At 33.6% G+C, this 14,349-nt stretch overlaps 1 protein-coding gene across 1 annotated transcript in view; it reads left to right on the top strand.

Annotated features, from left to right (window-relative positions):
- The window catches only part of GABA-B-R2 (gamma-aminobutyric acid type B receptor subunit 2), a 335,226-nt gene extending 321,744 nt beyond the window's left edge, over nt 1-13,482 (top strand). The window contains exon 16 of the mRNA XM_071890371.1: nt 11,310-13,482. Coding sequence (XP_071746472.1) covers nt 11,310-12,543 — 1,234 coding nt within the window. The 3' untranslated portion in view covers nt 12,544-13,482. The remainder of the gene's footprint in view (nt 1-11,309) is intronic.
- The last annotated feature ends 867 nt before the right edge of the window (nt 13,483-14,349 follow it).

The following is a 14,349-nucleotide window of genomic DNA, read 5'->3' as shown; positions in this document are numbered from 1 at the left end:
TGGACCTACCTGAGAACTCATAATCTTTTAGGTGACATAATGGTTAAAGATGCCAAAAAGAGCCATTCACGGTGGGCATAAAATCTACGCTTGAATTGGTGCTATTAAATATATGTTAAATATTGTTGAGAATCGGTCCAAACCCGAATCTTGTTTTTTGTTCGGTCTTAATTAATTTTTCTTCAGTGATTTGGACTAATATTTTACCACAGATCACAATCTCAGACCCTTGACCAAAAAAATTTCAAAGGACAAAATTAGTTTGGTGTACTGAGACTGGTCTAGTATTTTCGGATCGAAATCCAACACGTAAGGTAACCCTGAGAGTCAACATTTATTTATCAACTAGTGGTAAGTTACCAATATTGTCGACTCTACAGGGTCTGCAAGCTAACTGTGCCGCGATAAAGATTTGATTTTTTTTTTTTTCAAATTGTATTTTCTCTCTTATTAGTTTTCAGACTAAAGAAATAAAACTATATTCTGAATTCTGAATCAAATCCTGGAATTCCTTTTGATCTGACTGATAAGTTCCTCTTCAGTGTTCCTGGGGATCGATTGGTTTGTCGTTCGATGGCACCTCACACAAAACAATCCATGGGATTGAGATCTGGTGAGTTTGAAGGACAAAGTCCAGCGAGATGAAGTCGTCAAAATTGGCTTGGAGCCATTTAAGACTCTTTTTTTTCGAAGTGTAGCAGAAGGTAGATTCCTGCTGCCTCATGTAAGCTTGCCAATTGGTAACCAAATTGATCCAGAACAAAAATTTGGTCTTTGCCACGTCCAAACAAGCATCAGTGTTGATGCTGAGGCCTTGGGTAAACGCATGAGGAGACATGACGTGCCCTTCGGAGCTAACCTCCCCAAAGACCGTGGAATGGGGTGGGAATTTTCTCTGAAATACAACAGGGATATCCTTGGTAAAGAAGGCCTACTACTTGTTGTTGGTGTTGACCTTCTGTACCTCAAAAAAATTCTCGTCCAACAAATATCAGGCATGTCTAGACGTAGTGGGTGCTTTAGGTGGTTGATGAGCTTTTTCGAATACTTTAAGCGCACTTCCTTGGCCCTTTGGTCAGGATCTGGCCCTTCCTCATCTTTTATGTGTTGTAACAAAAGTTTTCATGAATTCAAAGCCGTATCAGCAACTCTGACCGGCCCAATTCCCAAGCTATTGCTCTGATGGACTTCTCTGGGTCCCCATTAACGATTTTTTGGATTCTGGCCACGAACTCCAGCGTCTAGACTCAGTCACTTTGATCTTTGAACTCAGCCCTCTCATGTTTGCTTTAGAGGCCTCAACTTCTCTCCTAACCTGGAGAACATACATCTCCCTCACTCCCAGAGTTTGAGCAATTGTTATGTTGTAGCTCACGGCGCAGATTTCAAAGAGAGCCCTTTCCAAATATTCAGGATAACGAATTTAGTAAATTGTTTCAATTCCTGCTTAAGTACCCGCGTTTAACCTAGAATGTGCACCAATTTAAGGAAAAACAAAAAGGATTGCAACCATACAAGGGATTTTCTATTAATACTGTTTTTCAAGTTTAAATAAATTTAGATAATAAATTATTCTTGTAGAAAGGTAATTTAATGGAAGTGAATTAAATTACAAAAATACTACAATACTTAAAAGAGAACTTACCTCATAAAAAATAAATGTAGAAAATTTATGTTTAATTACATATGGAAATTAACTTTCTTTGTTGTTAATAAGCCCAAAGGAATATATTGTAGTTAAATTATTTACTGAATTGGGTCCTTCCGGCATTTATTTAAATTCCTTTACCTGAATAGATCTTTGTTTCAAAGCAAGCACTCCTAATTATTGCTGAATATCAAATTGAAGTCCAGTATTGCTACAATAGATGAACAATCTTAGATATAGTTTATTATGGCGGTAGTACCCGACATTGTCTGTAATTTTAAGGTGTTGACGAATAGACAAAATTTGTTTTATTAATATAGAGGATTATTTCCCTACAAATCCTGAGTATTACCCTCTGTTTTTCATGAGAATGCACAAACGTACCTAATAAATACTTAGATGTTTTCTTCTCAAGGATAACAGAATAATGATAACAGCTCGATAAAAATAATAATTCCAATAAAATACATTTTTATAATAAATAGTAGAGCTATAGTTTAATATAGTTCAATTTTCTTCACACACTCCTTGAAGACAATTATTTCTTAATGGATTACCTTTGATAGCGATGATGGCCTTCAAGAAGCGTCTAAAGGCTACAGACCCGTTTCAGACAATCTCTTCGTTCATTCTTTCCCTGTGCTCATTGACATAGGTTTATATTTTAAAAAATTTGGAAAAAAATGGTATAGAGCTTTAAATCCACGTGCAGTCAGAACTTAAAGTATGTAGTATTAAAGTTAGGGCTTGACCGACTTCAAAACTAAGTTCAGAAGTCCTTTGCATTGATGAAGATGTTATATTTTCATACAAGGTGTGAGCATAGGTCTCTCCCTCAACAACAAGAACTTGCATCCCGCCTCCTTGGCGTTTTATGAAACAGTAGACTTAGAAACGCCCATGTATTTTGCATGGATTGCCATTATCCTCCGTGGATTGGCTATGATGGCCTCCTTCATGGCTCTCTGTTCAACTTTTTCCTGATCTTCATAGCCAGTTTTGTGTCTAAAAGCTAATCCTTCATTCTAAATGCCGAAATCCACTGCTTCCGAGGTAGAAAGTGTTCCCCTTCAAAAATATATGTGGGAGTTAGTCTCGCCGGAAGATGTGAAGGGAGCTTTATTTGAACGTCTCTTTCTGAGCGAATTATTTCTGTGAGAGTGACGTGCGATGTGGAAAACAAATATAAACTCAGCTGTTCATAAAAGTTAAGTTATAAGAGATAATAGGAGAGTTCTAATTTCTAAGCTCTTGGGTCTACGTGCATCAGAACGTAACGTCAAGAAGGTTCAAGATAGGAATGAAAGTGATCACATCGGCTTGACCAGAAGTCATTTCGACTTAATCGTGACACCCCAACGCCAGTTTCTTGTCTGAGAGCTTCCTCTTAATTCTCATTGCTGACAAGCTGCTGCTTGACGAGGTGGACTGTGATCATGTTCACCTTGAGTTCTTCAAAAAGCTCTGTGGAAGATATTTCCTCCCAGAGAACTGCTGAGATCATAATCCAAACGTCTCTTTCTGATCTCATTTTTAATGGGAGAATGAAGTTCATACAACCTCACAAATTGAGATTTTAAGAGGAGTGCTCTTATTGCCTTACAACATTGGGTATCTTTGAGTGCAGCTTGTAAGAAACAAAGATTTTTTTATAGAGATGACAGTTTTGAAATTGGTTGACTCATAATCCCGAATTATATGAGTTAAAAATATCATGTAAGTCCTTCTTTAAGGGAGTGGATCCACCCTTGTGTATTTTTTCCCTTCGCTCTATATGAATGCACAAAAAACAGATGTGACTTTTATTTTAGCAATACAGCCAAATGATCTGTAAACTTTTATTATGGGTAGTTTTGCTATTTATAACTCTCTCAATCAGACATTCCTCTAGTTATTAATGTTTCTGTATGATTTTTTTAAGACTATATATTTCCATACTTCCTCCTAATAAATGGAAGAAGGAAAACAATTGAACAGTTTATGGAGTTCTTTCTTTTTTATATATACTGCTTGCTCTGTTGTATTTAATTTGTGTCTATTCAAAAAGAATTGGATATATGTCGTTCTTCCGCACAAAAGCAAGCTATAATGATTTTTACCAAAAATGAGTTCAGATTACCTTTCTATTCCTAGACAAATTATCCTCTATTTCAATCAACAAATTAATCTTATTAACCCTTTGAGTACGTTGCAAAACCTCCCCCTCAAAACAAATTGAGGTATGGTCAAGTATAATTTTTTTACTTTTTGTGTTATTTTGACATTGACCTCTTCAATGGCCAACTTTTATTATGACCGTATATAATCTACATAACAATTTTGATCAAAATCGATCTTTAATTTTTGCTTTAATCCTCGTGACTAACAAACAAACTAAAAAACAGGGACAAAAACATAACCTTCAACTCCGTTGGCGGACGAAACTGAAAGAGCACAAACCTTCTCCTATCATTTCTTCTCTATGTTAAACCTAAAAATTGTATCCATACTTTAATATGTGGTATATATTCTGTTCCACAATGGGTTGATTTCATTATTATATCTTAATTTGTTCAAATTTATAGATTTTGCGGGGTTTTTTTTCACCTTTTATGTGACCTTAAGCGTTCATTATATTATATGAAGCATATATATTTATTCATTTTTAAGTGAGTTTAAATAAAAAGAAACTACATTAGAAATAATAAAATAGTATACCATGTACATTGAACGTCAATACATTTAAAATTTTGAGGTTGCGTTGATTTTATAAAATTGTTCCGGCAGATTAAAATTACTATTAATTTTAATTTAATTTTGTCGTGAGTGTTATTAAAAGGAAGAAAAACATTAATGACAATTCATTTTCCTTTACCCTTTCTCGTCAATACTCCGTCGAATAAAAGATTTGAAGCCTAAAGGAAGGCCTCCGCCTTAACATCGAAGAGCCTACACTATGTTCAAAACATCTGTAATTAAAAAGTCAATTTTAAAATGCACTACATTTTGAGTTGAGGTAGCATCATCCAGTCATCTATGGTCACATCCACCCCGTATTCATCTTTAATTTTTCCTCTAGTATGGTACAAACTCCTAGAATATAAAACATATTTATTAAAGCTACATAAGTTCACCAATGTGAGATTTGTACCTCAATATGTTCCAAAGTTATTGTCGATTATGCATTTTTAGAGTTTTGTGCTACCTTGACCTTCATCTTGAGAAACCTTATTTGTGAAAATTTAATGAAATCTTACTGTGCCCATATTCAATCTTCGTATTAAGTTATATCAAAATCGATCCATAACTTTTTCTATAATCCTGATGACTAACAAAACAAACAAACAGAGGCACAAACGTAACCTCTGTTCAACTTCTTCGACAGGAGGTAATTCAAAGTTGAAATATTTTAATTGCAAGGCTATATTGTGGCTAATATAAGTCACATGAACCAAGTCAAGGTTTTAAACTAAAGCAAAAATTCTTTGCTTTCTTAACTCATCCCACAAATTTGAAGACTTGGAAATATTATGAAATATTGGACTGTATTTATATATGAACAAATTAAAATTGGGATTTTCTCATTTTTTTGATTTTTGTGCAAGATTGTTTTTGTCTTGGTGCACAACATATATGTAAATATGTAGGATAATTTATGTGTGGAGTTAACAAGAACACAATCTAGCACAAATATTTTATATAAATATTCTCGAGAAAGAATGATTTTTTTTTCAAAATTAAATATTAATTGGCGAATTATCCACATTTTCTATAAACAAACCATTCGTATTGACGCCTTTGGTGAGTTGCAAACCCCACTTAAATTTTCTAAGTTGATCGTCCCAATAAAATAATGAGGAAATTTATCTGAAATTAATTTTCAATATATATTAAACTTTTTATTGAATTATTTAAATAAAAGTTGCTTTTATGATACAGTTTGTCTTTTTGTTTTTTGACAGGGGGAGCAATTTAAAAGTTATAAAAGGATATTGGAATAAAAATAATGGTTATTTATATGTTGGATGGTAAATTACGGGGTGTACGATCAAAAAAGAAGGGTTGGAAGAAGTGGGTTTAAGGGATATGAGATTGAATGGAAATAATAAAAGTTTTTATTAATAAGGTTTCCTTGTATGGTTTTGTTTTTGTTTGAAGAAAATTGATTTAAAAGTGGTGCTGCAAGAAGACAAACAAATAGAGGTCTTCTTAACACTCGAATTCCTTAAAAGAACATGGCAGAGCTCGTCAGAGTTAGAATTTAAAACGTAGAGTGAATTGCTGCCAACATAAGAGCTGAAAAGGACACCAAAACAGGTGGGAAAGTAGAAGAACATTTGTGTGGGAATTTATTGATCAGCTCCAACTCAAAAATTTTAATCAGACAACCTCCTGGGATATGATCGTGTCACAGTAAACAATTCGAATACCTATGAAGGACTATAAGTTTGACATTTGAATGAAGCACCTGCTTATTACAGAAACGCAGAGGGTGAAAAGAATGGCCAGACTAAAAAATTTGAGATCTTGAAGTGGCAAATCCGTTTGTCTTTTTTTGGTGGCCGTCCTTGAGAATAAGGTCAATGCTACTCCCCACCCCAACCTCGATTCACTTGAAATATCCATAATGAGGGAGTTGAACTCATATCGGACCAAAAAAATTGTCAAGGGTTGATTGTATCTAGTAATACACTTAATGGTAATTTTAATAAATTGGAAATGTATCTGGTGAAATTGTATTCAAACTCGGTGAAAGATAGGTCCTGTGACACAAGAATTCCTTATGTAATGTTTTGACTCAATTAAAAACAAAAAGTAACGAGTAAAAAAGCCACAAAGGAGTGAAATTTTGAAACTTCTTGTACACAGCATATGTCCTATAGTCATATCCAAGGAGCTCGGAGGCAGCTGTACCAGTGTTTCTCGTGTCAGGAACTTATTCACCACCACCATGGTCTTGGCAAATGTGGGCAGCACAGGTGAAATCTCCCTCCCATTTTTGTCGTTAGGAAGAAGTGACTTAATACAGATGCTTACATCGAATTTTTGGATAAAAAAAGTACTACCTTGGACCAGAGAAAAGTTCAGGGACAACTTTGTTTTCACTCAGACGAAGCTCTGTGCCATCACAGTGCCAAGATCCAAGCCTTCCTGATAGACAACTTACCAGACTTTTGACCTCAACTTGTAGCATCTCTTCTACTTCTCATAGGATTGTCCAGTCTCTAGAGGCTTCCATCAAGAAAACGTGGACCAAGCTCGAGTCTGATACAATAGTCAAGGCCTTTAAGAGATTTAGGCCTCGTAGTGGGATAACTAATAGAGCTGAGGGCTTACATATTGAATAAAAGCTGTGCTGAGTACTATTTTCAGATGATTTTGTACAATAAATGTCCTCACAAAACCTCTTGTTTAAATTTTACTCTTAAAAAACAGAAAATAATAGAATGTGTACCACTAGATCAGATCAAACTTCAAGTTTCTGACACAGTGTTGAAGTTATGAATTATTCAGGGGTGCTTTTTTATGGATGTTTGACACTTTATTACTATATACAGAATTTTGTAATTGAAATAAATTAGTTTATATAAAAGTTAAAACGAATGAATAGTTCATTGGTTGATTTGCAATTTTTTGTCATGCACCTGCTATATTAAAAGAGGAACACGATTACATATCCACTATATTCATAAAGCAAGGTTTGTCTGTTGTCTACACCAAGCAGTGCCAGAAACTCCTGCTAGCTATGAAATAATTAAATACTAGAATTTCCAGAAAACACGATCCTTCAAAAAAAAGCCTCCAAAGAAGTTTTGCAAAAGTTATATGGGTACTAGCTTTGGTCTTTGTCCTAAAAATCCTATACCGGTCTGAGACTGTTATGATATTTAGTGAACCGAACTCAATTGGTATTTTGTTGAATTACGGTTTAGATCAATCCCAAAGAACAATTCATTCTAGAATGGTCCCAAAGAAAAATTTAGTCTAAATCGGTCTCATTACAAATTTGCTCAACCCCGATTCTATAGATGCATTATAAGTAACTTCTGGTGTACTTCAAAATGGTGAACATCGACCTATAATAATGTCATAGGAAGTTAAATGTGTCATATAAATTATATTTGCACAACTAATAAATTAGGCGGATAGGAGAGGATAAACCAGTCCATAGTTTGAGATAGGAAAAATTGTCCAGCATTTGAAAAATTAAATTTCGATATGGAACGACGTAGCTCAATGGACAACGCACTCAGGAGAAATTATTCTCTTGAACTCAATCTGCATAGGTTTGCATACTGGTCTCCATCAGACCAATTAAAGGAAAATTATGAAAAAATCCATCAGCAGTCTGATATTGGAGTCTAGACCAGCAAGTTATTTTTTATCAAATTACTTAATAGCAAATTAAGAAAAGAAAGTTGGTTTTGGACTGAGTTTTAATACTAATAGGGAGTGTTGTATTGTTCCTTATTTATTCGGTCTAGTCTTAAGATCGGTCCTAAGGACTGTTGATCATAGGGACCAACCCTGAGGCACACCATCGTTCCTGAGGATTGTTAGTCCTTGATACCGATCCATAAGAGTCAGTCCTTGTAATTTTTGATAAAATAAAAATATCAATGGTTTATTATGCCAAATGAGATATACCTATAAGATTTATATTAAGATGATTGTACATATCTTGCAAAAATATTTTTTTTTTCATTATACTACAATATAACACGAACAAATTATATTGTTACGTATTTATATAATTTATTCTATTATGTAAAAGAATATTTAAAAAAAGGAAAATTACGTCACAGGGGATCGATTTTTCCTTCTTTAAAGACGGACAAGTGGTACCAGACTGGGTCGCGTTCCTTGCTCCTAAATAAGGACCAAAACAACACTACTAATAGCTACTAGGCTTGTCCTTATAGATTTCCTCAAATTTTTTATTTATAGTGTTACAAACCAATTTGTTAGAGCAATAGCATAAAGAATTAGAGCCAAATCACATATTGAAGTACTTACACGTCATAGTCTTTTGACAAATCTTTATGTCAAATGAGGATATAATTGTTTATCGTTTAGTTAACTGTTTTATGATCCCATAAAATATTTTCATGAAGATCCTTAATGTATGTATTACATGTATACATTACTTATATGTGTGTTTAAAAAACAATGGGACCCATTAATATAGTAATGTTTCTTTTAATAAATATGTAAATTAAGACGTTAATAAATAAATCTTTGTACAAAGATCATCTTTAAAACCTCAAATTCAAATTAAAGCTTCACATAAACATTTACCAGTAATATAAATTTAAACTATAATTTCTAATCATCTGTCTATTTTCTTTCTCCCTTATCAAGCCTCATACCGTTGATTGTTTGAATTCAAAATAGCTCTTGTTAAGCTCTAGTAACAAATTCCAACAATTGAAATGGATCATTTTAATAAAAATGGTGTCTACTTTTCCTTTATTTGCGTTTTTTTCTTTTAAATAAGATTTCGTTCCATTTTTCAAATGATCATTGAAAGATGAATTTTTTTTTAATACGAATTTTAATAAAGAATTATAAAAGACGTTCTCAGCTTTTTAATGGCCTTTTTGGATTAAATGTATCCCTATTTCATTTAGGAACGGTTTTAAAATTTTAGAAAGCAATATTAATTAATATTTTTTAAATATCGACATTCAAGTCATTCTTGGATATATCATTGCTAGAAATGGAGAAGCGTTGTTTATATTTCTTATATATCATAGCTACTCCCAGCTAATCTAATAAAACAGCATAACATCTAAGCGGCTCTTCTCCTAAACGCTGTTCAATTTATAAGGGTGATCATGTTTGATATGGAGTTATAATTGTAACTCCTTATTTGACTCAGAATAGAATTGAGGATCAACCTCAGAGTAATTCAGGCCTATGTGTCCAGATACTTCAAAAAAAGATACCGAAAATGAATATAATTACCCGAAGAATTTGAAGAGTGATAGGAAGGATAGCAACATAGCTGTCTTGACGTTTCAGAAGATAATTTACAAGGTGATGCGACGGAGAGTAATCCCGATTGTAAGTCCTCGTTGAACTCAGAGTAGAGTTGAGGATCAACATCGTAGTAACTCTTGCCAATGTCCTTGTTTATTTCCTTCTCCCCCTCATGTAGCTGATCTAATGAAACGTCATGAGAGTTAAGGTTCTCTCCTCTATGTCATTCTTAACATTGTCAGGGATTGTCATTGATTTTTGCTTCCTTTTTTATTTGAACATGCTCAAAATACGCACGATTTTCATCACTAGTTATAATATCCCTATTAATTTTCTTCTTCCTTACGTCACAGCTCCTTGTAGCTAATCTAATTAAACTCAGGGATTCAGCAAACCTGAACCCCTTCTAAATTATCAGTGATTTTTGGTTGTTGTTTTTTTTAACATACTCAAAATGCTACCGACTAACTAATGTTAATAACCCCAATATACGATGTTTCTTTTGATTTATGACGTCAAGGAAAGTCCCTTATTATAGTATTTAGACCAGATAAGCATAAAAATATGTCTTAAAACCTATATTAATAGATAAAAACACGCGTCAACAACATGAGTGATGAAATACTTAATGTTATAATTAATTCAATATTAAACTTTTTAATTAAATTGATTTAATTTACATTTTTACTTATACTTTGACACAAATTTTAATTGAAGGATGAAGGGGGAAAAAATTAAAGAAGTTTCTAATTTCTTGATGTACATATGCTTAGTATATGTATATTTATTTTTTTTAAGATAAAAAAATTCTTAGCTATAAATGTATGAACATATACTTCAATGTAAATATGTACAACTTTTATTTCTTCCACATCTTCAAGTGAATGTTGGAATTAAATATTTATGTACCAACTCAATTTCATTTGTTCGCTCGTTCTATACATTACAGGGCGGTTTGTTCTTTAACTTTTTTCTGAATTTCGATTATAGTTAGTGAATTGGTATGAAAAATACTTATGCAAAATGTTATTGTCCTACAATTTAAAGATTAGGTCGCACATCTGGATCAAATTATGAAAACAGACAAAACCCATTTACTTAGATATAAAGGAAACATTTTTTAGTTATTTTGCATTAAATAATTTTGATAGACATTTGTTTAAACTATAAAAAGTATTTATAAAGTTATTTCTTATCATTGTCCTATGGAACAAAAACAGAGAAAAAAGTTATAAAAATTTGAGGATCCACGGTTAGCGTTCATCATTTATTTATGAGAAGGAAAAGATCAAAAGATCTCTTTTTGTTCTATAGCATAGTTTTAGAGTAAAACATTATTAATATTGTCTATAGGTTAGAATAATGTCTATCATAATTAATACAAGTAAATTAATGTTAATGCGCTATTTTAATCTTTATTGACCAACTAAATAATTTTCTCTTCTTTCAAACTTTGAATGAGACATGCTGCCTAAAGATGACATCTTAGAGCAAATAAATTTTCTATAGATTATTTTCTTATAATATCACAAAAATTTTCGAAATAGCTGAAATCGAATTCGAAGAAAATAGACAAACAAACTGCTCCAGTATACACTATTAATCCGATAGATAAAATGTTTATTAAACTTTAATTTAATGTCATATTTCAGGTGTGTTTAAAAGTATATTTCAACCCTTTCTTAATTTATATTTCCAGCCGTGTTCAAGACTCTACCGCCAACATGAATGGCTCAAGTAATAATAACTCAGCCAATCTCCCGAATCAACCACCCCTGTTACCCCCAATGCAACCCATAACGACCATTTCAACAGCTTCACGCTCTGCACCCACTGCCACACCTCCTGTCATCCCGGCATGTTCATTATCATCAACGCAACCTCTTCCCTCAACGTCAAGCGTCCGTCCTTCAGGAGTTAAATTCTCGAACAATAATGGAGTTCTTAACCCAAATATATCATCAGGATCCTCAATTCCCTCTTCCGCTCCCACCGTTCCCCCTCCTCTCAATGGAGGAACATCCGGTGATGGAGGAAGAGGGCTACATTCACGTAAATTGAATTGTGGTGATCTCTATTTAGATTTAAGTGGAACTCCTCCACCTTCCTACGAGACCATTGTTCGACACAATCAGAGCCTAGTGGCACAAAAAAGGCGATCTTCTTCGCGCAATGCTTTTGGACCTCTTAGCTCAAGCCATCCCTCAAAGTCTTCTCTCACATCACGAAACTCCTTCGATAATTGTCTTCTTGATAACATTCGTGGGGACGAGATATTGGACCTAAGACGGGGTAGTGTGCAATCCTCCAGACGAATATTCCTCCGGGAAAAGAAGACAGTAAGTGCTGCTAGTCAGGAGAGTATTGACTCTGAGTGCTGCTCCGAGGACTGGAGTCGGGGGAAAAGCTATTACCGACCTAGAAGGGAGGATACTCCAAGAACAGTGGACGTCTCACAAAACTGCCAAACCTTTGAGGACCAAGCGACTCAGACAGAGGATGAAGAAGAAGATGACTATATATTCACTCCCCGACGACCAACAGCTGCTTCAGAGGAAGACTTTACTTCATCCAATGAAGCACGAGACAAACGGGACACGCAGTCGTTTAATATTTGTAGCAAATGTCTGAGCAGTTACCCCTTGGATAAGACTCACTCCCTCAGAACAAGATGCAAAAAGAGTGATCATGGACTAAGTAAAAATAATAATACTAGCCACAGTAATCAGAAAGAGGAGTCCGAGTTTTTGGACGCTGCCAGTGCGGAGTCAAGTGAAATTCTTCCTATATTTCAAAAATTAATTGAGGATAAAAGAAGCTCAGGGAGTCAGCTCTTTGAGTCGTTAGAGACAGAGGAGAGAAGAAAAGAGTTTTCTTCGGCTAGGTCCTGTCCGGACATTGCCGTTAAATGTGATATTGTTGAATATTTATGAGTGGAGACATTTCCAGTTTATAGTAATCATCATTATGTGACCATTGATTGGCTCAATTTCATGTCTTTTTCAATCTTGGAAACTGTTTACCACACTTCCTTTCTATCCCTCAATCCACATCATCATTAACTTTGTGAGTTGCCAAAAAAATAGTTGATTTTTTTTGTCAATCCACTCTTATAATTATATTATAATTAATTAATTTATCGTTATGACTATATATAAATTAATTTGTAACACATGTAAATTAGTATTATTTAATTGTTAAACACATGATGTCTAAGATTACCTCTTTTATATCCCTTTAGCAAGCTAAATGCAATAGTGGTGTGTCTACTGGAGAAGAATTATCCAACCCGTTCGACTCGACTCACTCAACCTCCACAAATTAAAATAAATATAGTCCTCAATTCTTTGCGTTTCAAATCCCATTCACTTTTATTTTTGGATTCTTTAATATAAATATTAGACTTCCTATCTAGGTAAAGCTATAAATTAAGACTGGCAAACAACGGTCATTTGCTAAAGGAGATTTCCTTGACTTGTGGAAAACTTTTTTCCGCAAGATGTTGCAATTGTAAACTCACAAGTAACGTTACTTGATATTTTTTTTCTTGTAACGATTGTCCTTTGTAGTTTAACTAAAAAGGTCAATATAAGGAGGTTTTGTAGTTAGTTTGAGATATAAAGGGACAGCCGCTATTATCACATCTTATGTCAGCTACTGCAGGGCGAATTTAAGGTATACATATGTGGCAAGTCAACACAAAAGCAAGCTAGACTAATTTTTCTCAAAATTTAATGTGGATTACAATTGTATTCCTCGACGAATCATCTTCCATTTCTGATTACAAATTATTCTTATTAACCCTTTGGATATACCACAAATGGCACTCTTAAACTAGCCAAAATGTATAATAACAATAAAAAAAGAAGAAATTGATAGATTTTATTTGAAAATGAGCATATTTGGGGAAATATAAGTCCCCTAAATCAAATATAAGTTACAATTGTATCTTGAATTCTTTTTTATCTTAAAGCATCAAATAAATTTGAATAATAATCTTAAAATTGACTCAAATTGAAATATTGGGTGATTATGTATATGAAGAAAAAACAATATTTGGGATCTTTCTCCTTTTCTTGATTAATGTTCCATATTGTTTTTACGGTGACGCAGCATATATATATAAATGTATAACAAATATTTCCTCTCTGCAATGGTTGACATAAAATCATGGAATAACAGTCCCTTTAAGCATATTATATATATTAGTGATGAGCTGCAACCTGAATTCTGCGGCTCTAGTATATTCGAGTTAATTAAAAAACCACTCGAGGAATTACAAGCTATACTCGTTACTCGCTTAAATACTTGCTACCCTCTGGAATATTCGTGACTTGCTTGAATACTCCTTACTTGTTTGAATACCCATTACTCTCATGGCTATGAAACTTACAATCTTTTGCCTGACAGATAATTTTAGGGTTATAAAGACAAGAAATCATTGATTGAGGGGTACTATAGCCCCTCCGGTCCACCCCCTACGGACGCCCCTGACATTATCAAACACTTTTAGTACGCTAACAAATTCGTTAGTCAAAAAATTATATTTTATATACAGGATTATTAAAAATTTATGATTTAAAAATTGTTTTTCCCTTGTAATAATAAAATTACCATTCAAATAAGTTTGGAGGATTTACATGCTTTCATATTCTCAAATAAGACATAATTTTTGACGAGTTACGAGTAAATACTCGCATTTTAGATACACGGCCCGAGTTTACAAGCTCTGCTCGTGA

The sequence above is a fragment of the Lepeophtheirus salmonis genome, chromosome 8, assembly GCF_016086655.4.
Source record: "Lepeophtheirus salmonis chromosome 8, UVic_Lsal_1.4, whole genome shotgun sequence".
Lineage (NCBI taxonomy): Eukaryota > Metazoa > Arthropoda > Copepoda > Siphonostomatoida > Caligidae > Lepeophtheirus > Lepeophtheirus salmonis.
The sequence above is the reverse complement of the archived record's forward strand: the minus strand, read 5'-3'. Positions and strand labels throughout refer to the sequence as shown.